General features: G+C 40.5%; 1 protein-coding gene across 4 annotated transcripts in view; it reads right to left on the reverse strand.

Annotated features, from left to right (window-relative positions):
• The window catches only part of TMTC1 (transmembrane O-mannosyltransferase targeting cadherins 1), a 285,364-nt gene that overhangs the window by 46,755 nt on the left and 213,567 nt on the right, over window positions 1–25,042 (reverse strand). For all 4 annotated transcript variants that reach the window (XM_045462494.1, XM_045462496.1, XM_045462493.1 and 1 more), the window contains one exon: window positions 12,351–12,494. In XM_045462494.1, the coding sequence (XP_045318450.1) occupies window positions 12,351–12,494 (144 nt within the window). The remainder of the gene's footprint in view (window positions 1–12,350; window positions 12,495–25,042) is intronic.

Raw genomic sequence — 25,042 nt, forward strand, 5'->3', positions numbered from 1 at the left:
TTTCTTCAATTCAAAACTATGATCACTGTAATTAGCATTCAGAGAGTAGATCACCTGTACCTCACACCCTCCGCAACACAGGTGGGTTTGCAGGATTAGATTGAGGTCAATGCAGCCACAACTGGGAGGCAGTTAGGGTGCCCACGCTGTGCGGTGCGAGCCGTCAATCTTTGGTTGCCTTTAACACCTCTCTCCCCAGCTAAAAACTGAGGAACAGAATGGTGGAAAGTTCTGACGCTATCTAGTTACAGAGCAGCAGAGATGGAGACACAGTTCACATAAAAGACCTCATGCAGGAGCTGGCACAGCGTAGGTCTTGAGGAAATGTTCATCTGGGACCCCTCCCCTTTCACTGCTATAGAAGGCTCTTGATGTCTTGATCAGCTCCATGAGGTGGCTGCCCTGAACCCCAAAGCAGGATGCCTGCCCCATCGTGCCCCTGCCCCCGCACGTACGGAGCCAGTTCTGTGCCACGAGTGCACGAAGGTGAGTAGGAAGTGAAGGGAAATACTCCTAAGCCAGCATCACTTCGGAGCTCACACAATATCTCTGCTAAGCCCTTCCATGATTTGAAGGAATGCATAGAAACAATGCTCCCAGTGTGGTACCTGGAGAAGAAGACAGCTGAGTATAGCCTGATTTAGCCAGGATTCATTTACCCCATAGACAAGGGGTCACTGTGGTGATGCAATTGATGAATGCACATTCCTGGTTTTAGGCTCAGGCTGACTGCTGTCTAAATCCCAGCGCTGCCCTCATTAGCTGTAGGACCTGGATTAGATGGTCTACCGCCACGAGCCTCAGTGGCCAAACCTGTGAAACGTGCACACAGATCCCTACCCGCCAGGCTCCTGTTAGGGTGCAGTAAAGGCACCCAGGCTTGGAGAAGTGTCTGGCACAAGGGCAGACGCAGTAAATGTTAGCTCTACACGCTCCTCAACGTTTCGGCCAGATTCCCATCTGGAATTGCCACCGGATGCCTCACAATTTACTTCTCAGCACAAACAGAATGCTGTCCCAGTGCTTCTACTCCATCTGAAGAGAAAAGGGACTTGCAAGTTCCTTTCTGGTCTTTCTCTTCCCCTGCACTGAAGGGATCAGAAACTTGGAGTCATAGTTAAAACCACAGATTCTTGCAGCTACAGAGATTTAGGGGACCGCCTGCTCCCAGCCCTTATTTCAGAAAGGAGACTGAGTCTCAAGGAGGTTGAATATTGCCCAAAGCTGTTCAATCGCAGGGGTGGAAAATGCGTTATCTACTTCTGATTCATTATTAATTTTATACCAAGAAGCTGAGCTTCAAATTGGCAGTGGGGAATTATGTCCCTGGGCTAATAATTAATAACAGCTAAAACTTATTTCGTCTTCACGGGGGTCTAGGTCCTATGTTAAGTACTTATATGCATTCTCATGTTTAGTACTCATGAAAACAAGTCACAGTATTATTTCCACTGTGTAAGTGAGTAATTAGAGGCAGCGAAAAATAAAATTGTTTTCCCAAGGTCACACATTGCTACGTGGGTATAGATCCAAACGCACTAAGTTCTACAGCTCCTGGTCCTGAGGAGAGATGCAGACACAGCGTGACAGATGTAACAGAAAGTGCTGGCTACTGAGTTCCCACTTCACAGAGCTTACTGCTCCCAACCCTGGCAGCCCGGTTCCGTCTGTAATGGGAGAGTGATAGTGCCTGTCCCCTGCCCACCCTGAGCGGGCAGGTGTGTGAGGCCTGAGGAAGAGCTTAGTAATTCATCATTCAAGTGTCAGTTATTCACAGGCTAGTCACCTGTTGGAGGAGAGGTAGCAGAAAGGTTGGGGGGCAGAGAGCCCTGCAATGCTTCCCGGCAGACAGGTGGTACCGTATGAAAGCAGCAGGCTGGGTCCTCAAGGGAGGGGAACACGGGAGGAAGACTATAAGGCAAGCTTCATGCCCCCATGGAGCTTCCTGGCCTGACCCTGCAGGCCACAGATAAGTAGAGAACATGCATATTCCTCTTTCTGCCCTTCGTGTTTCCCCTCCTGGCTCACACAGGGCTAAAGATAGACTTGAAAGCCTTTGACGATCTTTAACAACTCACATTCCAAATTTAGCCTCGGTGTCAGGACAAAATTGATCTACTGGATTTAAGATAAAAAAATTGAGATGTTTGGTCCCCTAAGGTAACATAATGCATGCTAGGAGAAATTTCCAATGGTTACCCTCATTTCCCTCTTTTTCGAAAGTTTTTTTTTAACTTTTACAAATGTTTATTCATTTTTGGAGAGAGGGAGAGAGAGAGAGAGAGAGAGAGAGCAAGTGGGGGAGGGGCGGAGAGAGGGGGAGACAGAATCCAAAGCAGGCTCCACGCTCTGAGCTGTCAGCACACAGCCCAATACAGGGCTTGAACTCACGAACCGTGAGATCATTACCTGAGCCAAAGTTGGACGTTTAACCGACAGCCACCCGGGCGTCCCTCAAGTTTTTATTTTAATTCCAGTTAGTTAACATAGTGTTATATTGGCTTCAGGGGTACAGTGTAGTGATTCAACACTTCCTTGTTCATTTCTTTTATTCTTATAAATTGACTTGTACCTTCTTTAAGCTACATCTCCAGTGAAGAGCTGCTCCAAGTCAGCACCTGGCACAGGATCTTAAGGAGACCAGACTGCAAATGGGGGCAGGGAACGATGGTGAAGCTTAAAGGAGCGGGGATAATTTTCAGGACAGGGGAGACCGCTGGATACTCTAGCACTTGACAAAGCAGTCTGGCATGTTTAGTTATCCTCTGTCAGAAATATTTATGCAGGGAGAGAAAAAACATTCCAATTCTTTAAGAGAATGTAAATAAAACGAGGGGTCCCGTAAAGCTTGCTCTCCCTCACAGTGCTTCCTGCACAGACTGTCTTCTGGCCTCACCAGTGTTTACTGCAGCCATTACAGCAAAGAAAGGATTGAGGAAAGGGACGCTTCTTTGCAAACCATACTGTGGGTTTAAAACAACTCACTCATGCTCAATTCATTTAGCAATCCCAGCATGAATGAATAGAGCTTTGGTGGGGGAGAGATACTTAGAAAAATATTTTAACAATTAGCAATCTGTTTATATACAAATAACTTTCAAATCTTGAGGAAATAGGTAAACATTCTCATTATTTCCCAGATAATTCAGTTCCGTGCAAACATTGAACGGAAGATAAAAATGCAAATGAAACCATATTTTAGATACACTAGGAGAGTTCTCACTTTAAAACCTCCGTGATATTCCCTCAAATGAAGTTTGCAGGCTTGTATTTCACATTCGTTGACAAGAGGCCAGTGCGGCTATGCACTGCGGTTCACACGGCATGGGAGGGCGGTAGGAAAGATGCAGGAAAGTGGCAGCATTTATGGAAAGTCCTAAATGCTAAGACATTTGGACTCTGTGTGTGTACATAATGGGCAATCAGTGAATCTCTCAGGCACCCCTCGATTTATAGGGAAGGTGGGAGAGGAGCAGCTGTAAGAAATAGAAGGAAAAAATGAAATAAAGAGCTTCAAAACAGGAGGAGGCCAACATTGTCATATTCTTCACTTCAGAGACATCAGGGGAATGAGAGCTGAACGAACAGGTGAGGAGGAAGGAGAAGCACCAAATGCTAACCATTCTTGCCAATTGACAAGAGAAATTTCAGAAAGAGTTAGGAGAACAGCTTGAGGGAATAGCTGAACTGAGAAAGATTCTCTGGAGGAACCTTGTGTGGGGGAGTGGGATACAGAAATTTGTGGAATGGGAAAAATCTGAAGACCTAAGAGACAGCCCACAATAATGCATGGGGGAAGGGGAAAGAAACAAAATCAAGAACACATGTGGATTTTGCACTAATGCCTACTAATGGCTAAAATAAAAAAGACTGACAATACCAAATGTTAGGGTATGAAGCATATGGATCTCTCACCATTGTTGATAGGAGTGCAAGTGGTACAATTACTCTGAAGGACAGTTTGGCAGATTCTTAAAACATTAAAGATACATTTACTTACCCACAATTCTACTCCTAGACATTTACCTACAAGAAATGAACGTACAAAGACTGGGGGACCTGAATAGTCATAACGTGAATATTCATAATCACTCAAACCTGCAAACAAACCAAGTATTCAGCCACAAGAAAATGGATAAACAAAATTACAGTATATTAACACGATGGAATACTACTCCGCAATAAAAAAATGTAATATGGAACCACATGAATAAGACTCAAAACACTATGATGAGTAAAAATATCCAGAAGCCAAAAAGTACATATTAAGGATCAACTTTCGATGAAGCTCTAAAACAGGCTAAACTAATCTATGGTGAAAAGAATCAGAATGACTGCCTCGAGGGGGGAGAAATTACTGGAAAGAGGCATGAGGGGTCTTTCTGGAGTGATGGGAATGTTCTATGTTGTCCTGGAGGTAATTATGAAAGTATATAGAATTGTCAAAATACAGATTTGTGAATTTTTTCCATGGTAATTATGCCACAACCTAAAAAAAATACAAATAAACAACACATAAATAAGATGTAAACACTGGCCTTGTTAAGGAGGCAAGACAGTGTCTCCTCCCTTGGAAGAGTAAAAGAAGAGATAGTCTGTCGACTTGCAGGGAATTTTGAGATAGGAAGAAGGGAAGCTGAAAAAATTGACCCTGAATGACTTGAATGTTCTTAGTAAAAGAAGGGATCATCTTCTGCGTGTGTTTATGAACACGGAGGAGGGGAAGAAGGATACATGTATTAGGAAAAGGAAAAAAAAAAGGAGATATTATAGGATCATAAGGGATGAATCTCTAGCAGCTTTAACTCCTGACCCTGTTTGGTTTCACAATGCTCTCTTCAGAGTTTTGTTAGCTTTGTTTTTCATCCCTAACGCTTGACAGATTACATGACAGTCTAGAGCATACATTCCTGACAGAGGTGAAAATTGCTTCTTGGATTGGAGGTAGTGCTGTGAAAACAATATTAGATTACATATAAAAAATAAAATTAGATAGGACAATGGTTTGTGGTCTCCCAAAGCTCAACCCCTACGTAACAAATCTTATTCTTGAGTATTCATTAGGGATGGAGGTGATTAGGAAAAAATGCTTTAAAAGGCTTCGAGGGTGAGGGTGGGGGCTAATAATGAAAACGAATTGAAAAAATATTGATCTACAGAAAGCAAAATGCAGGCAATGGGGTACACTGAGTTAGGAGCCTCATCGGGCAAGTAAATGATAGTCAAGATGTGAAAGAGTCTATGTTGATGTCACATGCATGAGTAAAATAGATAAATTAGAGATGAGATTATAAATTATGAATATAAAAATCAGAGAGAACAAAGATTCTAATAATGGAGAAGAGCAGGGTCGGTAGGAATGAGGGAGTAAGAGGGGAGTAACACTGGTCGTGGAAGGCACAACAATACTAAGGTCTTAAAAGAAGACAACTTGGAGGGTGCCTGGGTGGCTCAGTCAGTTGAGCATCCGACTTCGGCTCAGGTTATGATCTCGTGGTTGGTGAGTTCGAGCTCCACTTCGGGCTCTGTGCTGACAACTCAGAGCCTGGAGCCTGCTTCAGACTCTGTGTCCTCCTCTCTCTCTGCTCCACCCCTGCTTGAGCTCTGTCTCTGTCTCTGTCTTTCAAAAATGAATAAACGTAAAAAAAATTTTTTTAAAGAAGACAATTGAACACAGAGAAGAGCTAGAAGGTGGCAGGTCAAAATCATGACCCCATCAGAGGGTTAGTAGGGACGACAGAGGGTGAAAGGTAAGAGGGGGGGAGAGGTAAGAGGTTAAGGTCAAAGAGGAACATCAGAATTTAGGTGATACAAAGTAAAAAGGTCTGTGTAAAAATCCCATGGCATGGCCATGTTGGTGGGTGCCCGAGGTAGAGTAGAACCAGAGGGTCCAGGGGTAAAGCTGGCAGAAGAAGTGGGTGACTGATTAAGTTGGGGAGGGGCTGTAATGGGATTGAGACTACACATAAATAAGGTTGGAAGTACCATGAATACTAACAGATCACCATGGCGGTGGGGGCAAGGAGTGAGATTTCACTAGAAGGAAAGGGTGCAGAACTTGCCCACCCAAAGCTGACATCCTAATGTAGCAGAAAGGAACTCCAAAAGCTTTTCTTTATCCAATGGGCTGGCATTTTGAATTCCCAGAGGCTTCAGTTGAAGAGGAGAGAAGAGAACTACCATCTTGAATGTATCAATTCCTTTTTATAAAATAAAAGGTGGTGGAGCTAGTATCAAAGCTATAAAGAAATTTATCCCAAACATTTAAATTTATTCAAAGATAATGGTCACCCTTCTTTCCATGTCCTTTTATTCTTCAGAATTTAATTTTCTAAAGGACCAGACTAAAGAAAATCAAACAAATTTTTTCCCAAATTCAACTTATATATAGTTCAATTATTGGATATCCCATTTCACTTTCTTCTAAATTTGGATTATAATATTTATTATAATACCCATTAACACCCAAATCCTCTCATGTGAATAGAAGGCAGTTCTGGCAATGAGGGAGGTATGCTATATAATTCTTTAAGAGGGTCTTTTCACATTCTGTTTCAGTAACAAACACTAGCAGCTATTTTCCCCAAGCTGTCACAAAAATATTTTCCTACGCCCTGAATGTAAATATTCGATTATATTCTCTTGAGCCATCAGGGACTTCTGCTCTTTTCAACCATGAAAAGTTTATGCTAATCTTGCCTATTTTCTTTTATGTTTTAGGCTTCAAGCAAAGCCAACAATAATTAATATAAATTAAGAATGCTGGCATGGATAGCTGCTCCTTATCAATCTGTCACACTGTACATATGCTGCACAGAATCATAATAGATTAGCTTCAAAGTCCAGTGAAATGGTCATGAAAGAGGCCAAATATATTTGGATAGCATTCATTGAAATCTATTGCTATGAACAGGTCTAAAGCTATATGTCATATAATTCCAAGAATTCAAGTGACATTTGTCCTCAGTGCCACACGATTTCTGGGATGGTCTGACAGAATCACATTTTATTTAGAGCTTCTGGCATGGACAAAGACTTAATTTCTCTCAAAGTCAAAGTCATTAATAAAGGTCTATGCTGTGCAATACAGCAGCCACTAACCACACGTGGTTACTGAACACTTGAAATGTGACTAGTCTGAAAGTAAGAAACATACACTGGGTTTCAAAGATTAATTGTAAAGAAATACACACTAGCTCAGTAATATTTTTACGTGTTCAATTTTAAAATTAATTTTTAATACGAATTACACACTAAAATGACAATATTTTGGATATACAGGGTTAAATAGAATGCATTATTATGCTAATTCCACCTTTTTATATTCTGAAATATGGCTGCTTGAAAATTTTAAGTCACAGATTCTGGCTCTCATTACATTTCCATTGGGCAATGTAGCTCTATGCTGTATCCCAGTTTTGAGGCAAGCCACAAGGAGGCAGTCGAGTGTGGTCAGACAGCTCTAGGTTCAATTCCCATACCTTCTGTTACTTCGCTAAGGGACCTTGGCACATTACTTCTCCAAGCCTTAGTCTCTTCATTTATAAAATAGGAATGATGACAGTGCCGTGCTCTCAGCGATGAGCAAATCTAACACTTGTGCCTAAATAGGTGCTTGGGTTCTCAGAATGCGTATTAAGTTCTAGATTACAAAAAAGGGCACAATTTAAAAAATTAGCTGCCTGATGAGAAACAGATAGGGCAAAAATCTTAAATAGCAAAATGGATCAAATCAAACAAAATTTAAAATATTCTTATTTATTTATTTATTTATTTTTGTCTTTGACCCACTGCTAGTAGCAGACATATATTAAGGTTAAGTAGAAACGAAACTCAGAGTTAACTAAATGTGGATTAGCTCTATTTTCTGAGTTACCTCTCTCTGCTACTGAGGGATATAATGTAAACAAATGTCACTATCCCCCCCACCCCACCCACCCAAAAAAAACCATGATGGGTCTTTCTCCCAGAAGGCAATCACATGCTGTCAAATAGCTGAATATGAAGTAATTCTTGGATTGGAGAGGTATTTGGGCAGCATGGGTCAAGGTAAGTGAATAGAATAGGAATCCAAGGGCAGGCGTTCAGTCCTAGGTCTGACAAGGCCTAGGCCAATGTCACATGAGATCTCTGAGCCTTGGTTTCTCCATGTGTAAAACGGGGATGCAGATGATAATACCTCTCACAATAGATTAAAGATTAAATAATGCATATGAAAACACTTATCTGTAAACCGGACAGTATTATATAAATGTTAGCTATTAGTGTGATTTTATTCTACTGAATTGTAAAAGGAATCTACATAGATACAGCCACTCTGCTTTCTGGTGTAAATGAAAAGAACAAAAGGCAAACAATGGTGACTTTGTACAAGGCACTCAACTTTGCAGGACCCTGGTTTCCTCTTCTTCCCTGTCTACTTTAAGGAGTCACTAGGAGGGCCTCCTCAAAAAAACATGCACTCAGAAAAGTACAGTCTTACACAAATGTAAAGCATTGTCCTTGGTTTGGATAATCATCAAAAGTTGATTTTGACAAAATCTCTGACAAAGAGAGAAAAAGTCCGATGCTCAGTATCCAGGAATCCCTCCTACTGTGAAGAGTAGCCATTGCCATGCTCCAAAAAATAATCCCTTATCCTTTTAACTCACAGATAATAGTGGAATAATATGTGAATTGAAAAAGGAAGGTTAGAGTGTGCATCTCTTGTTCAGGTCTTGGCAAGATGAAATTTAAGGACCGTCTAACCATTATTTTCAAGTAGAGGCCCATTCAGCATAATATTGTAACCATAACTGCAGGACATCATTCCTAACAAGAACTGTCATTAAAGCTGGCTCTTTGGGGGAACAAATACTCATATGGTCTTTAAAATCAATACTATGTGGCACAAAAACAGACACATAGACCAATGGAATAGAATAGAAACCCCAGAACTAGACCCACAAACGTATGGCCAACTAATCTTTGACAAAGCAGGAAAGAAGATCCAATGGAAAAAAGACAGTCTCTTTAACAAATGGTGCTGGGAGAACTGGACAGCAACATGCAGAAGGTTGAAACTAGACCACTTTCTCACACCATTCACAAAAATAAACTCAAAATGGATAAAGGACCTGAATGTGAGACAGGAAACCATCAAAACCCTAGAGGAGAAAGCAGAAAAAGACCTCTCTGACCTCAGCTGTAGCAATCTCTTACTCGATACATCCCCAAAGGCAAGGGAATTAAAAGCAAAAATGAATTACTGGGACCTTATGAAGATAAAAAGCTTCTGCACAGCAAAGGAAACAACCAACAAAACTAAAAGGCAACCAACGGAATGGGAAAAGATATTTGCAAATGACATATCGGACAAAGGGCTAGTATCCAAAATCTATAAAGAACTCACCAAACTCCACACCTGAAAAACAAATAACCCAGTGAAGAAATGGGCAGAAAACATGAATAGACACTTCTCTAAAGAAGACATCCGGATGGCCAACAGGCACATGAAAAGATGTTCAATGTCGCTCCTCATCAGGGAAATACAAATCAAAACCACACTCAGATATCACCTCACGCCAGTCAGAGTGGCCAAAATGAACAAATCAGGAGACTATAGATGCTGGAGAGGATGTGGAGAAATGGGAACCCTCTTGCACTGTTGGTGGGGATGCAAATTGGTGCAGCCGCTCTGGAAAACAGTGTGGAGGTTCCTCAAAAAATTAAAAATAGACCTACCCTATGACCCAGCAATAGCACTGCTAGGAATTTACCCAAGGGATACAGGAGTACTGATGCATAGGGGCACTTGTACCCCAATGTTTATAGCAGCACTCTCAACAATAGCCAAATGATGGAAAGAGCCTAAATGTCCATCAACTGATGAATGGATAAAGAAATTGTGGTTTATATACACAATGGAGTACTACGTGACAATGAAAAAGAACGAAATATGGCCCTTTGTAGCAACGTGGATGGAACTGGAGAGTGTGATGCTAAGTGAAAGAAGCCATACAGAGAAAGACAGATACCATATGGTTTCACTCTTATGTGGATCCTGAGAAACTTAACAGAAACCCATGGGGGAGGGGGAGGAAAAAAGAAAAAAAGAGGTTAGAGTGGGAGAGAGCCAAAGCATAAGAGACTCTTCAAAACTGAGAACAAACTGAGGGTTGATGGGGGGTGGGAGGGAGGGGAGGGTGGGTGATGGGTATTGAGGAGGGCACCTTTTGGGATGAGCACTGGGTGTTGCATGGAAACCAATTTGACAATAAATTTCATATATTGAAAAAATAAAATAAAATCAGTACCATGTAATCCAGTTACCCCAAAAGACACTGATAGGACTTTACCCAGCCGTTAAGTTATTTGGGCTCGAAGTTAGGACATAAATAGACCCAACAATGACTTTAAAAAAATGAGTCCATAGAGCTTCACATAAAGAAATAAGAGCTCATAAAAATAGCAGAGTAATATAAAAGCACTCTACTGACCTGGAACTAGTTATCTGCAATAACAGAGAACTCATTTTCCCCACATCTCTTGATTTGTTATTATTTTTAATGGGAGCTAACTGGTAATAAAATGGTTTTTCTGTCACAGTGTGTACCATTTCATTCATAGTTGTTTTTCATCAATCTCAATTTGTATCAAGTTGTAACTAAATTATCTGATTCAAAAAATTACGTTTATTTGCTTTTTGCTGACTTATAGTTTTATTTCTTTCATTTTAAGTGTATTTTCCTCACATTTACTTATTTTTGTATAGTCTTCCTTGATTTTGTGCTCCTGTAAATGGATAAAGCCATTTCTAAACATAAAACTTCAGACTCAGGGGGTGCCTGGGTGGCTCAGTTGGTTAAGCATCTGGCTCTTGATTCCAGCTTAGGTCCTGATCTCATGGTTTGTGAGTTCGAGCCTCACATCCAGCTCTGTGATGACAGTACAGAGCCTGCTTGGGATTCTCTCTCTCCCTCCCCCTCTCACTATCTCTCTCTCTCTCTCAAAATAAATAAATAAACTTAAAAAGCAAACAAAAAAACCCTTCAGATTCAGGATGGTACCTATCACATCATACCATATTAGAATGTTCTGTGATTAATCCACCCAATGCTTCTGTCCAAATGAGATTAGATAAAAACACACATTAACACACACATTAGGAGAAAGGACTATTATCTATCTATATATGTAAAATTAAAGGAGTAAACAAGAAGGTGGAGAAGCTGCATCACACTGAGTTACTGAGATAATTAGAGGACAATCTTGTTGGAGCACCTGGGTGGCTCAGTCAGTTACTCTTGGTTTCAGCTCAGGACATGCTCTCACAGTTCGTGAGTTTGAGCCCCACATCTGGCTCTGAGCTGACAGTGTGAAGCCTACTTGGGATTTTCTCTCTCCTTCTCCATCTCTCTCTCTCAAAAATAAACAAATAAACATTAAAAAAAAAAAAAAAAAGACAATCCTGTTAGGGAGAGGCCAAAAGAACAAAGCAAACCATTCGCTTTAAAAGTACCAGATGAGCACTCTAGAAATCTAGAGACGTGGAAACCAATTCAGTAAGTGTGTGGACTGTCAGCATCCTAACGAGCATCACTACAATCTCATTCCAAACATTTTCATCCTATTTCCGCTTCTGATGTACCATCACCAACATACCAAGACTCTGTATTAATAAAAAGATGCAAAAGTATCCCTGTGTGCTTCAGTCTTCAGTGACACTAATCAACCTTTTACTGGGCATTGACAGTACCCGGTGACTGGTGACTATACCCAGCAGGTCTTCCTAAGAGTAAGACTTACCATCACTAAGTCCAGGCAGACCTTACTTTGTTTTTTACTGCTAGTACACATTGAACACAAGCTGTGGTTCTGTCATTTGCCTACAGTTTTAGAGCAGATTGCTCTTCGTGGATAAGTACTTTTACAAGGTATACTCATGGAATACCTGGGAAACACCTTTCCAAAAAAAAATTGGGAAATGTCGTATTCCATATTGACTTCTTCAAGATTCACGGGGCATTTAGGATATTAAAGGTTCTTGCAAGAGGGGAGTCATCCTTGTCTAACTTGGCATTTCCTAAGTTTACCTGACCAAGGAGCCCTTCCCTATTCCTACCCCTCCACAGACAATCTGTGAACATATCTCAGAACTAACATGTCCAGAGAGACACTCTAGGGAAATACTCTTTTTGACTGATAAGGGATAGAGTTAATTTAGACAAATATGACCTCTTCTCAAAGCTTGGAAACATTTATTATCCTACTCTAAGAAGAGGACTGAAGCACGACCAAATGAGTGTTGAGAAAGAAAGGGGTGCCTAAAATGACAAGCGCACCTAATCGAAGGTCCACCTTGTACTTACTTGAGGAGATTCCCAAGATTGAAAAGAGCTCGGTTGTGCTGTGGATTTAGCTGGAGAGCCCTCTGATAGTAGATCTTTGCCTCTGCTGTGTCTCTTGTCAGCGTTCCGAGGTTGTTCAGGGCACTGGCGTGGCGAGGATACAACCTGAAAAATTAGAGATATTAAGCCAGGATTGTTCAAAAACTCCTAAGGTGGGCACAACAATTTGCTTGTTTTCCTCCCTCCTCCACCCTAGGAATGTCACAACCCAAACAAAACACTGAATTCTTCCTTTATTTTAATGGGTTGTCCACGTGAAATTTTAATTATGTATGCAGCTGCAGGCATATAAATGTGGCTGAGAAGTACATATTTGACAGGGGTATATGTAAATAACCCCCAAATGGTGCAAAAATAAACAGTATACAAATCTATCAGGTTTAACCAAATTTTAGTCCTTTGGATCCTACAATTACTTTCAATTTGCTTTGACAGAAAACCCCTATTGCCTCACCACTTCTGAGTTTCTGGGCTGGTAGGACTGCTGACCAGCTGCCCATATAATGCCCACTATGTACATAAGACGCTGGGGGTTCTTTGGATGAGGGCATCTTCATGAACATATTTGGATTGGAAGATGAGTCAGACTGCCATTATTGGGAAAGGATAATACACACGATTTTCCCATAAAAATAAACTTTACTCCCGAAATGGCTTTTCATCTTGGCTCTCTTTTTCCATTTTACCCCCTTTCTCTCCTCCTATTATAATTTGGGTGCCAACTGGCCTGAGAGAGTTCTCAGAATGAAAATCCTGACAAACACTTTCAAAAAAATTAAGTAATGCACAAGGAAGTGAAAATGGCATTCCCAGTGTTCAAAAGCAAATGTAAAGGAGGACTGGGGATACATCAGTAAGTCAAATTTATGCTGATTAAGGAGGGAAGGGAATCAATTTACTTCCGTAACTCAAAACCATAAAGAAGGTAAATCCACACAGCTACATAGTTTAGTTGTTTCTGCTATATTTAGAGCAGAATATTTAGCAGACTAAGAGGTTCACTCCATCTCTGTCACCCAGAGTACTCAGAATAAGCCTGTGAAGCTGCCTGTTAATGTAGGAAAGCTAAGATAAGGCCCAAATAAAAATAGGATGTGTGCTTGTCAAGTCTCTTGACAATCGAATGACATGCTTGGCCTCTCCCACTCTGTTCCACACCTTCTAAGATCAGTTATATTTGGGAGCAGAAGGGGGTCCTATTTAAAAGGCTGACAAGACAAGTCTCATGGTTTGTCTTTTTAAACCTTTGCTTAACCCAAAGTTTCCTAGGTTTATTTGACCATGCAATCCTTCCCTACTCCCTTTTAGAGCAGCGATGAACACGATGAACATCTCTAAGAACTAGTATTTTCAGGAAGACATTACAGGTAATGCTCCTCATGACCATCAAGGACTCTTCACAGACATGTTATGCCCTCCCAAAGCTGGAAAGCCCTAATTACTGTCAATGGCTGCAGAGGTTGTTGGAGAGAGAGATATTATGAGAGGAAGTTGGGGAAAAGAAAACATGCTGGGCCAGCACATGGCACTATTGTTTGCTTATCTCTGGTCACCTTTACTCAGGCTGTAGCCCCACAACCCCAAGCTTCACAATCCTGAAGTATGGCAAGTCCTTGGCCTGAGGGACAGCAAGTCCTTGGCTCTCTTTCTCTGAGATGCCACTATGGGACATCAGAGCTATGATGAGAGACAGAATGCTCTTGTACCTGTTCATTCACTACATACCCACAAAAGTCTCCTGAGAAGCTTATGTCTAAGAATGATTTTGGAAGTGGTTACAGAGAGGATATCACTGCCAGCACTCAAATTCTTCTAAAGATTTTTTATTTTTTTATTTTTTTTTTTTGTGCAGGTGAAGATGTTGAGCAAAGCTCTCTGACTTCCCAAAGATTTAAGGGATGTCCAATGAATGCAGTGAGAGCAGTTCTCATTTCCCTGCTGACCAGCTGTAACAGAAAGCTTCCCGGGCACATCTGTCTTCTTAAACCTTGATCTTTTCCTTGATTCTTTAGGCTTGGGAGCCCTTGAAACAAATATGTGAGGTGAAACCACTACCTATGGGAAAGGACAGTCTAAATTCAATAAGATCTTCCACCATGGGCTCACCCATCTCCTGCTGCACCCATCTGCATGGTCAAGCAACTGCCCTTAGCACTGGCTCTCAGCCCACCTTCTCAAACTACGTTCCCTCATGATCCACTGTCAAATAAATAGTCATGCACTTTCAATTTCACTGAGTACAAAAATGTTTCTCTTTCTCTCTTTTTTTTTTTGAAATCAGAAACAATATAAATCCACACCAAACTCAAAAACAAAAATAATCAGTGAGAAGGAAATAAAAAACAGATATAAGAAACAGATATAAGCACTATGAGGAAAAAGGCCTTTTTATGTCCTGTGCTCCGAGAACCTGTCTGCAACTGCAGAACCATGAGGCTTAGGACAGGGATTCATGGCCAACCACAAATCCCTGCCAACCATGAATCAAACCAGGGAAGATGCTCGGTGTTAACAAAGAGTCCTGATCCATCGAGGAAAGGGATTTCTAGCATCTACAGTGGTTTACTTAATCTAGTACCACTCATAGCCCTCCACTTGAAAAATGTGCAATATTGTTTATTCCTCATAGTAAGGGTTTGCTGGCAATATCCTCTCTCACTGGGTATCCGATTAGGTTCACCTAATCACAAGCAAGCACTGCATTATTTATAAAACAAAGCTGAATTTCATTAAAAGAGTTCTTCAATAACCAAGTCGGCAAAAAATACCACTCCTTATTTTGAGTCTTAGATAGACAGAAATTTTCTTCAAACACATACTCTTTTCTTGTTTACTGAAGATCTATAGAAGGACAAGAGTTATTTTGTGCTTTTACTTTCCAAATAAACTTGGGTTTGAATTAGCTTGGGTCTAATTCAATACTGAGGGCTCCAGGAAGGGAATTTTCTACTGGAAAAATGAAGAATTTAAGGGCTGTTTATGTTGCTACATCAATGGTCAGAATAAATTTAGCCCATCTTGACTTTTACTTCTACAGGTATGTTTTACAAAAGTTCTGTTAGTGATTGATTATTCCCTTCCCTATCTAAAAAATCTCAGCAAAAGCTTCACTGAACTAGAGTGGAGTGGTGATTTTCAAACCTATTTTTTTTCACATTTTAGTAGCTTTATTTACTTTTTAAAAGTACCCCACCCAACACCCTAGCAATCCTCAGTTTGTTCTTTCTTTTTTTTTTTTCAGGAGTAGAATTTAGTGATTCATCACTTACATATAACACCCAGTGCTCATCCCAACCAGTGTCATCCTTAATGCCCCTCAGCCCTTTAGCCTTTCCCCCACACCCAACACCCCTCCAGCAACCCTCAGTTTGTCTCCATATTTAAAATCTCTTATGGTTTGTCTGCCTCTCTGTTTTTATATTATTTTTGCTTTCCTTCTCCTATGTTCATCTGTTCTGTATCTCAAATTCCACGAGTGAAATCATGATATTTGTCTCTCTTTGACTTATTTCACTTAGCATAATACATTCTAATTCCATCCATGTTATTGCAAATGGCAAGATTTCATCCTTCTTGATTAGCAAGTAATATTCCATTGAATATATATACCACATCTTCACTGTCTATTCATCAGTCAATGACATTTGGACACTTTCCATACGTTGACTATTGTTGATAGTGTTGCTATAAACATTGGGGTGCATGTGCCCCTTTGAATCAGCATTTTTGTATCATTTGGATAAATACCTAGTAGTGCAACTGCTGGGTCATAGGATAGTTCTATTTTTCATTTTTTGAGGTACCTCCATAATGTTTTCCAGAATGGCTGCAACAGTTTGCATTCCCACCAGTAGGGCGAAAGGGTTCCTCTTTCTCCTCATCCTTGCCAACATCTGTTCTTGCCTGAGTTGTTAAGGTTAGCCATTCTGACAGGTGTGAGGTGGTATCTCACTGTGGTTTTGATTGTAGCTCCCTGATGATGCGTGATATTGAACATTTTTTCATGTGTCTGTTAGCCATCTGTACATCTTCTTTGGAAAAGTGTCTATTCATGCCTTTTGCCCATTTCTTCACTGGATTATTTGTTTTTTGGGTGTTGATTTTGATAAGCTCTTTATAGATTTTGGATACTAATCCTTTATCTGATATGTCATTTGCAAATATCTTCTCTCATTCCATCACTTGCCTTTTAGTTTTGCTGATTGTTTCCTTCACTGTTTCTTTCACTTCCTTCAAAAAGATTTTTATTTTTTATTTATTTATTTATTTTTTTTTTACTGTCATGGCTTAAGATTTATTCCAGCAAAGGATACAGTGAAGGAATAAAAGAAAAAGTATATATACAGTAAACCTTGGATTGCAAGTAACTTGTTCTGCAAGAAGATTTTTATCTTAATAAGGTCCCAATAGTTCATTTTGGCCTTGCCTCCAGAGACATGTTGAGTAAGAAGTTGCTGTGGCCAAAGTCAAAGAGGTTTTTGCCTGTTTTCTCCTCTATGATTTTGATGGTTTCCTCTGTACATTTAGGTCTTTCATCCATTTTGAGTTTATTTTTGTGTATAGTGTAAGAAAGTGGTCCAGGTTCATTCTTCTGCACGTTGCTGTCCAGTTTTCCCAACACCATTTACTGAAGAGACTGTCTTTTTTCCTTGGATATTCTTTCCTGCTTTGTCAAAGATTAGTTGGCCATATGTTTGTGGGTCCATTTCTGGGTTCTCTATTCTGTTCCATTGATCTATGTGTCTGTTGTTGTGTCAGTACCATACTGTCTTGATGATCACAGCTTGAAGTCTGGAATTGTGATGCTTCCAGCTTTGGTTTTCTTTTTCAGGATTGCTTTGGCTTTGTGGGGTCTTTTCTGGTTCCATACAAATTTTAGGATTGTTTGTTCTAGCTCTCTGAAGAATGCTGGTGTTATTTTGATAGGGTTTGCCGTTCTCTTTATTTAAGAGTCTCTTATGATTTGCCTTCCTCTCTGTTTTTATCTTATCTTTCCTTCCCTTCCCCTATGTTCATCTCTTTTGTTTCTTAAACTTCACATATGAGTGAAATCAGATGATACTTATCTTTATCTGACTGACTTATTTCGCTTAGCATGATAAACTCTAGTTCCATCCAGGTTACTGCAAATGGCAAGATTTCATTCTCTTTGGTTGCCAAGTAATATTCCATTGTATATAATACCACATCTTCTTTATCCATTCATCAGTCGGTGGACATTTGGGCTCAAACCTATTTTTTTTAAGATCAATGTGAACAGCTCCTGGATTTTCTTTCTCATAGTCTTACCCAACATTTGTGTTGTTTATGGGGGCTCTCTTGCTATTTCTTAATTATTGTCATTTTATTTCAGTGAGTTAAATTCTTAAAAATGTATGATAGAGGAAATATGTTATATTGTCAAGTAGTTCCAGGGTATAAGGAAGTTTATTTTTCCTCTTTAACAATGAAACCTAAACATAGAGATAGAGTTCCTATGAACTGAAGAGAGTTTTTTTCAAATATCAGATAATTGGTATTCTTTTTTGCTAATGTTTATTTTGAGAGAGAGATAGCATGAGCAGGGCAGAGACAGAAAGAGAGAGGGAGGGAGAGAATCTGAAGCAGGTTCTGTGCTATGAGTGAAGAGCCTGATGCGGGTCTCGATCCCAAGAACTGTGAGATCATGAGCTGAGCTAAAACTAAGAGTCAGACACTCAACTGACTGAGCCACCCAGGCAACCCTGGATAATTTATATTCTTGATAGGAAAACATCCATTTGAGCATTTAAGGGGTTCTTAATTTTTACCTAGCAGTGTTTTCTTAAGCAGGATTGATAAAATAGGTAGTTGAGGATATATGACTCCCCTTCATTCCCAGTCACCTTAACTCTGAGAACCAACATTGACAACATCACTGGGGGGTGGGGGAGCAGGAATAAAAGAAAATGGGTCCAAAGGGACCTGGGATGTATTAATGATACTTCACATTGTAGAGTACTTTTTCTTCCATTATCTCCTTTAAGCCTCCTAATTCTTTAAGTAGAATTACTGTACTATTTTAGAGTTGAGGAAAAAAATTGAGTAGGTAATAGATTAAAAAAAAAAATCTCAGACACATGTGTTCTGTTCCTGTTCCTGTAAATCTATTTATTTTCCCCAAACATTATGAGTCATTTGACCTTCAGCAAATAAATAAACTGCTACAAATTAGAGCTTCCATTTAGAATAATTTCTCCTCTTTTTCTTTGGCCAATCCATTCACCTATGATCTTATAGGAACTAGCTCTCAGTGACAGAAATAGAATAAACTCAATACTCAGGACACTTGGCTATTGAGATTCTCATGCACTGGAAAAATTTGTTACCTATTGTACAAAATAATCCTGGTACCTCGGAAAAGCATAGTATTAGAAAAAGCTATTCAGTGAGTGCACAAGATGTATATATACTCTCTCATCTACTGTTCTTAAGCTTTAACCTCCAGATCACCTGAAGATCCAGAGACATAAGATATATATGACCAAAGTTTGGTTTTATATTTTCTTTCAGTCATTTACTTGGAATTTTGTACAATGTGTTCAAAAGTTAAGGATGCTCTTAATTTTTTATCGTTTGATTACCCTATAAGGATTTCACTGTGCAAGCAATATTGTATCATATGCTTCAGTTTGCAATTTCCTTTTAGAATATACACATCGTGATTTATTTGTCTGATTTTCATTCCACACATTAATTTATTTGAGGTTAACTATGCCAAGGGCAGATGTTTATTTTCTATTTCCTGCTGAGAAAAAAAAAATCCAAAAGAAAAACATGGCTGGGAAAAAAATTCAACCATAAAATCTGAATTTCATTGGACTAAAAAAATGTCCAAAGCAAACTTTATTTCAGGAGTCAGCAGCGTATTTTCAACCAGATTGGTCTCTGGCACTTTTTAAGTGCTTTCCTGTTATAAGATTTGAACTATCATGTCACTAAAATGTACCAGGTAACACTGATTATTGATCTGCTTTTTTACTTTTTTGAAATTGCCATTAACAAACACGTCTTACCACTTTCTTTTTGTACTATTTAAGATAGCTTTGGAAAAAACCTCACAAGCAATTTTGGGAAATGTGACACACTCTCTAAAGAGGGCCAACTAAATTATCTGACCTCTCACAATGGATGACTTCTCACAGTGATCCAGAAGGACTCCGCCCAATTGATTTTCCGAGATAATTTAGAGTAGAACCCTGTTCTCTGATGCCCTCAGGAAATGAGTCATTTTAAGTGGCTGAATTTTCCTGATTCCTGACAATTTAACTCTAGAGGTTGGGAAATGTATTCAATTAAATACGTCTCTGCTTTTTGAAATAGAAAATGGTAAACATAATTTAACCTTTCTCAGAGGCTTGGGATGATTGTAGTGACCTTTGGTTTTTGTGGCAGATGGTGGGGAATTGCTCTGGTGGAGTAGAAAAAAAATAACTGTATTTGGAGTCAGAAGCCATGTGTGACTTTCTAGCTATGTGATTTTGAATTTATGTCTGTCCTTTAGTTGCTTTCTCTATAACAGTAAGGTCAATAACATAATGACCTTCTTATCTTTTCATACCCATCATCATACCTGTGCCACTACAAACATTTAATGTTTTGGGATTGGTTACAGGACCTCTGGGTAGTAGTACTTGGCTGCCCCTACAGACCTAATGAACCCATGTCAGGCTGAAGCCACCAGCTCTCCTTCTTTCATGGATTTCTCACCCTCCAAAAAAATCATTGTCTCCACTGTTGTCAATGGCCTTCAGCTTGCTCCTATCAGTCAGAATAACATCCATTATTTCTTCATCACTAATCCAGTGAACACTCAAGTCATCTTGTATCCATCTGTCTCTCCCGTGCCGTGGGTTCTCAGATGTGAAGGACACATCACTCTCTCCATTTTAAGAATGTAGGAACGTTCTTTGTCAAACCCTTATCCCAAAGTCTGTCAATCCTTCATCATCTAAAGCAAATGATCCCCACAGGCACCAGAGGCACTTCCTCCAAGCCTTTCTGATACACTGAACACCAAGTGGAATTTCAGACACATGCAATTTTAAAAGCTACATTGAAGGTTGTAAGGAAATCCAAAGTCCTACATGACAGATCAATGTGCGCATGGAATCCTTACTGTAATAACACTTTGTAGCATGAATAGTACTCTGCAGGAAAAGTGTGTCCATATTCCTAATCAATAACTGCCAATGAAGAAGATCATGAGGGACAGGGAAGGAGAAGGGTACATATCCTGAATATCCACCTCAGGAATTGGTGGTCACCACTGGCAGAAACTAGGGGTATTAAATGCCTTGTGATACATACGACAGCCCTGCATAATGAAGAGCTGTTCCATCTAAATTGTTGACGGCTCTCCCACTGAGAAACAGTGCTTATTATTACAGAGGGGTCCTGCGACTCTAAGGGAGCCTGTGATATTTTATGCATTATATTCCCTCAGTCTTTCTTTCAACAATCACTTATTGGGCACTTACTAAGGGCCCACAGGAATAAAGAGAAAGCAGCCCTTGCTCTCAAGGAGGTCCTGTGGCAGAAGAGGGAGAGACAAGGACACCAACTTACTTTAGTGCACTATGGTCAGAGCACACAGGGCAGAAAGAGACAAAGCAGAAGGAGGGGAGTATAAGAGACAGGAGCTCATGGCAGGAGCCATGGTAATCACCAAGGTGTTGCCAGGAGAGATGATGTGTTACCAGAGAGGCAGTAAGAGTTAGGGGGAAGGGGAGGAGGGGATACAAATAGGAAGAGGAAGGAAGGCTGCTTCAGAGAGAGAAAGCAAAACCAAACAGAACTCAGGAAACAAAACATTTTACTCCAGCTTAAGCACAAACTAGAAAGGAAGGCAATAAAGGAAAAGGAGCAGGTTTGGGACAAAAGGTGGTAATGTGAATCTCAGGTGCAGAGAGGGTAATTTGTGGAAATGTCCAGGAATCAGATGGACAGATGGCTCTGACAGGAAAGCTATGTGGTGAAATTACAGATCTGAAAGTTAATCAGCATACAGACATTAACTAAAGACTTTGGAACTCAAGAAATCCCTTGGGAGGAAAGCAAAGATTGAGAAAAGAAGGTGACCTAGCAGAGGGGTCTGAGGACTCCTCTATTGAGGGTTTGGAGGAGAGTCTCAAGAAATAGAAGAAAAACCATGACAGCATAAAAGCTGAAAAAGAACCTGTCTAAAAAGGAGAGAGCAGTCAACAAAATTAATGCTGCCAAGCGTCAAGTAATTTACTGATATATTTATTTTTAATGTTTTATTTATTTATTTTGTGTGTGTGTATAAGAGAGAGAGAGAGAGAGAGAGAGGGAAAGAGAGAACGAGCAGGGGTGGGGCAGAGAAAGGGAGAGAGAGAATCCCGAGCAGGCTCCACGCTGTCAGTGCAGAACCCAAATGCAGGGTTCAAACTCACAAACCATGAGATCATGACCTTAGCCAAAGTCAAGAGTCAAAAGCTTAAATGACTGAGCCACCCAGGTGCCCTGAGAGTCAAGTAATTTAATTGCCAAGCAGCGTCCTCCTCAGGAGTTACCCACCTGGAGGCAGCTGGTGTGCTGGAGGAAAGCAGTTTCAGTGGTGGAGAGGGAACCAACTGCAGTTGAGTGATGAGAAGGACACAAGGGAGAAGAAGACACTGAGACTTGCAGGAAATTTCACTACTTGAAAGGTGGGAAGAGACAGACTGAATGGCAGGAAGGGCTAACAGGAGATGCAGAGACTGGTTTGCATATTTATTTAAAGATGGCAGGGATGCCTAGGTAGCTAGTCAGTTAAGCGTCTGACTTCCACTCAGGTCATGATTTCACAGTTCGAGCCCCGCATCGGGCTCTGTGCTGACAGCTCAAAGCCTGGAGCCTGCTTCAGATTCTGTCTCCCTCTCTCTCTGCTCCTCCCCCACTCACACTCTATCATTCTCTCTCTCTCAAAAATAAATAAACGTTACAAAAATTTCAAAAAATAAATAAAGATGGCAGAAGCCTGAGAATATTTAAGTATTAATGGAAAAGTGCCCAGTAAAGGAAGGGTTTTAAACGAAATCTCTGAGGACCTGGAAATGATGCACTCCTGAGCACAGGAGTCAGCCTCAGAGGAGACAAACCAGAAGGGTAGGTAATTGGAGAGGAGGGGGGCAAGATGGGTTTGGAGGCAGATTAAATTTATGTTCTGTAGAAGCAACTAAGGATCTACTTTTGATGGTTTTTAGTTTTTACACTGTACTTCAGTTACCATTTTAAAAAAGTGGTTTAATTAATTTATTTTGATGGGGGGGGGAAGGGATAGGGGAGAGGGAGAGAGAGAGAGAGAGAGAGAGAGAGAGAGAGAGAATCCTAAGCAGACTCCACGCTCTCAGTGCAGAGTCTGACGTGATTACACAAACCATGAGATCATGACCTGGGCTGAGATCAAGAGTCGGATGCTTAACCAACTGAGCCACCCAGGCGCCCCCTTGATTACCATTTTTAAAAATTTCAGGTAATTCACATTCTTAAAAAAAGAGAGACCATAAAAAGATGTCTACATTCAGCATTCATCCATCCAACATGCATTTACTAAGAGCCACGTTCCTGGCATTGTTCTCCAGGCTGGGGGAAAGGACACAAATCTCTACTCTTGTGGGGCTTTCCTTTTAGTGGAGGGAGACAGACAATTAGCAAAATGATAAGTAGGTTAGAGGGTGATAAAGGCAGTGGAGAAAATGAAGCAAAGAAGAAGAATAGAGTACGTTGGTGGTGACTGCACTCTTAGGTGGGGTGGCCTGGGAAGGCCTTGTGACAAGATGACGTAAGTAGGGAGCCCTGAAGGAAGGGAGTGAGGCAGCTGTTTAGAGAGTGAGAGGGTGTTCTGGGAAGAGGGAACCACAAATTCAGAGTCCCTAAATAGGAAAGTGGCCTGACTGATGTGTGCCTGGAGCCCTACACGGCTGGAGCTGAGTGGTCAAGACAAGGTGCAGGAGGTGAGGTGTGAGAAAGACAGTGCAGGGCATGGAGCCAGCTGCAGGGGCCTTGAGAGACAGGAATCCAAGTGAGAGACGATGGGCCGTGGAGGTGGAGAGAAGGGTCAGATTTGGGATATAGTCATAACATATAATGAATTTATCACTGCCAGGTATACACACACTGCTTTAAGCTTTGAAATAAATTAATTATCTTATAATATTCCAACCCTATGAAGTAGGTAACACCACTATTTTCATTTTAATAAAAAATCTAAGTGATATTGTTTAAACTGTCATAATTGCTTATATACGAAATTGTAACGTAAGCTAGTGTAGTGGATGCTGTCTTACAGCACCCAGACAACACCCATGTCTGAAGCACTTGCTGACAGCTCACACGGGGGTCTTCTCTGGGCATTGCTCTCCGCCTCGGGGGAACTGCCTCACTAGAGGCTACCCACCCTGCCTGGGGCAGTGATTGGTTGATAAGGGGGCATAAAGGTTCCACTTCTTGCCTCCATTCTTGGCAACCTTGAGGGGCCCTCCCAACTCCAGAGCTTCCTAAGGGGTCAGCTGAAGCCCTGGGACTGCACTGCCCTCAACCCTCCCCCGCATTGACCATCCTGCTTCCCTGGCTTCCTTCCCTGGTGTTCCAGAGAGCACTTCTTAATAGACTTCCTGCATGCAAATCCCTGCCCCAGGGATTCTGTTTCCTGGGGAAGCACAGCAAGTTTTTAAAGTGAAAGTGGTATAAGGTAGGGAGAAGAAGAAGAAGAAGAAGAAGAAGAAAACGAGTGAAATATTTTTGTTGTTATTTTAAATGTTTGTTTATTTTGGGGAGAGAGTGTGAGCGGGGGAGGGGCAGAGAGAGAAGGAGAGAGAGAATCCCAAGAAAGATCCATGCTGTCGGCGCAGAGCCTGAGGGGCTTGAACTCACAAACCATGAGATCATGACCTGATCCAAAGTCAGATGCTCAACCGACTGAGCCACCCGGGTGACTCTGGAAATGTTCTTGAGTAGAAATTACACAACCTTCATTCAGAAATTTAGTCCATAAGTATGGCTATAATATGAGTCAATTCTAGTTTTCTAAATGAAATAGGGCTTAACTTCTTGGATTTAAGGAATAAAACTGCTATGCTTAATTAACACAAAATATATACAGTAAAGTTATTATTTCATCAACAAAAAAATAAAACTAATTTCAACTGTCTACTTGTGATACTGGAAAGTGTATTTAGACTTTTATAAATGAAAATACCACACGGGCAGAAAAGCCTATCTCCACTTGTTAAACCTGGCTAACAAATGGTCCTGGAATTTTAATTCTTTCCAGAAATACATGGCAGCTGGTATCCAAGGTCACTTTCACTCATAAGAGTTATTTTAAATGTTCACTTAAAATAGTCTGTGTAATGAAGGACTTTTAAAACAGCCAATAAATCCTGATTTAAGAAAAAAAAATGTTCACATGCTACCAGCTTTATAGACAGCATTTTTCAAAGGAATTATATAAAGCAATCTTATTGATAAACTAAACATTAGTGAACAGTGGGTTAATTACACATAGTTAGATTTCTTTAGACTCTAATGATAATGCTGTTTCTTCAATTCTTTTATTACTATCTGTTTTCCCCATGCACTCCTACAGTCTAATGGAGTCTCCTTGCAGAGTTCTGGTTATCCATGCAGGA

The sequence above is a fragment of the Leopardus geoffroyi genome, chromosome B4 (genome assembly GCF_018350155.1).
Source record: "Leopardus geoffroyi isolate Oge1 chromosome B4, O.geoffroyi_Oge1_pat1.0, whole genome shotgun sequence".
Classification (NCBI taxonomy): domain Eukaryota; kingdom Metazoa; phylum Chordata; class Mammalia; order Carnivora; family Felidae; genus Leopardus; species Leopardus geoffroyi.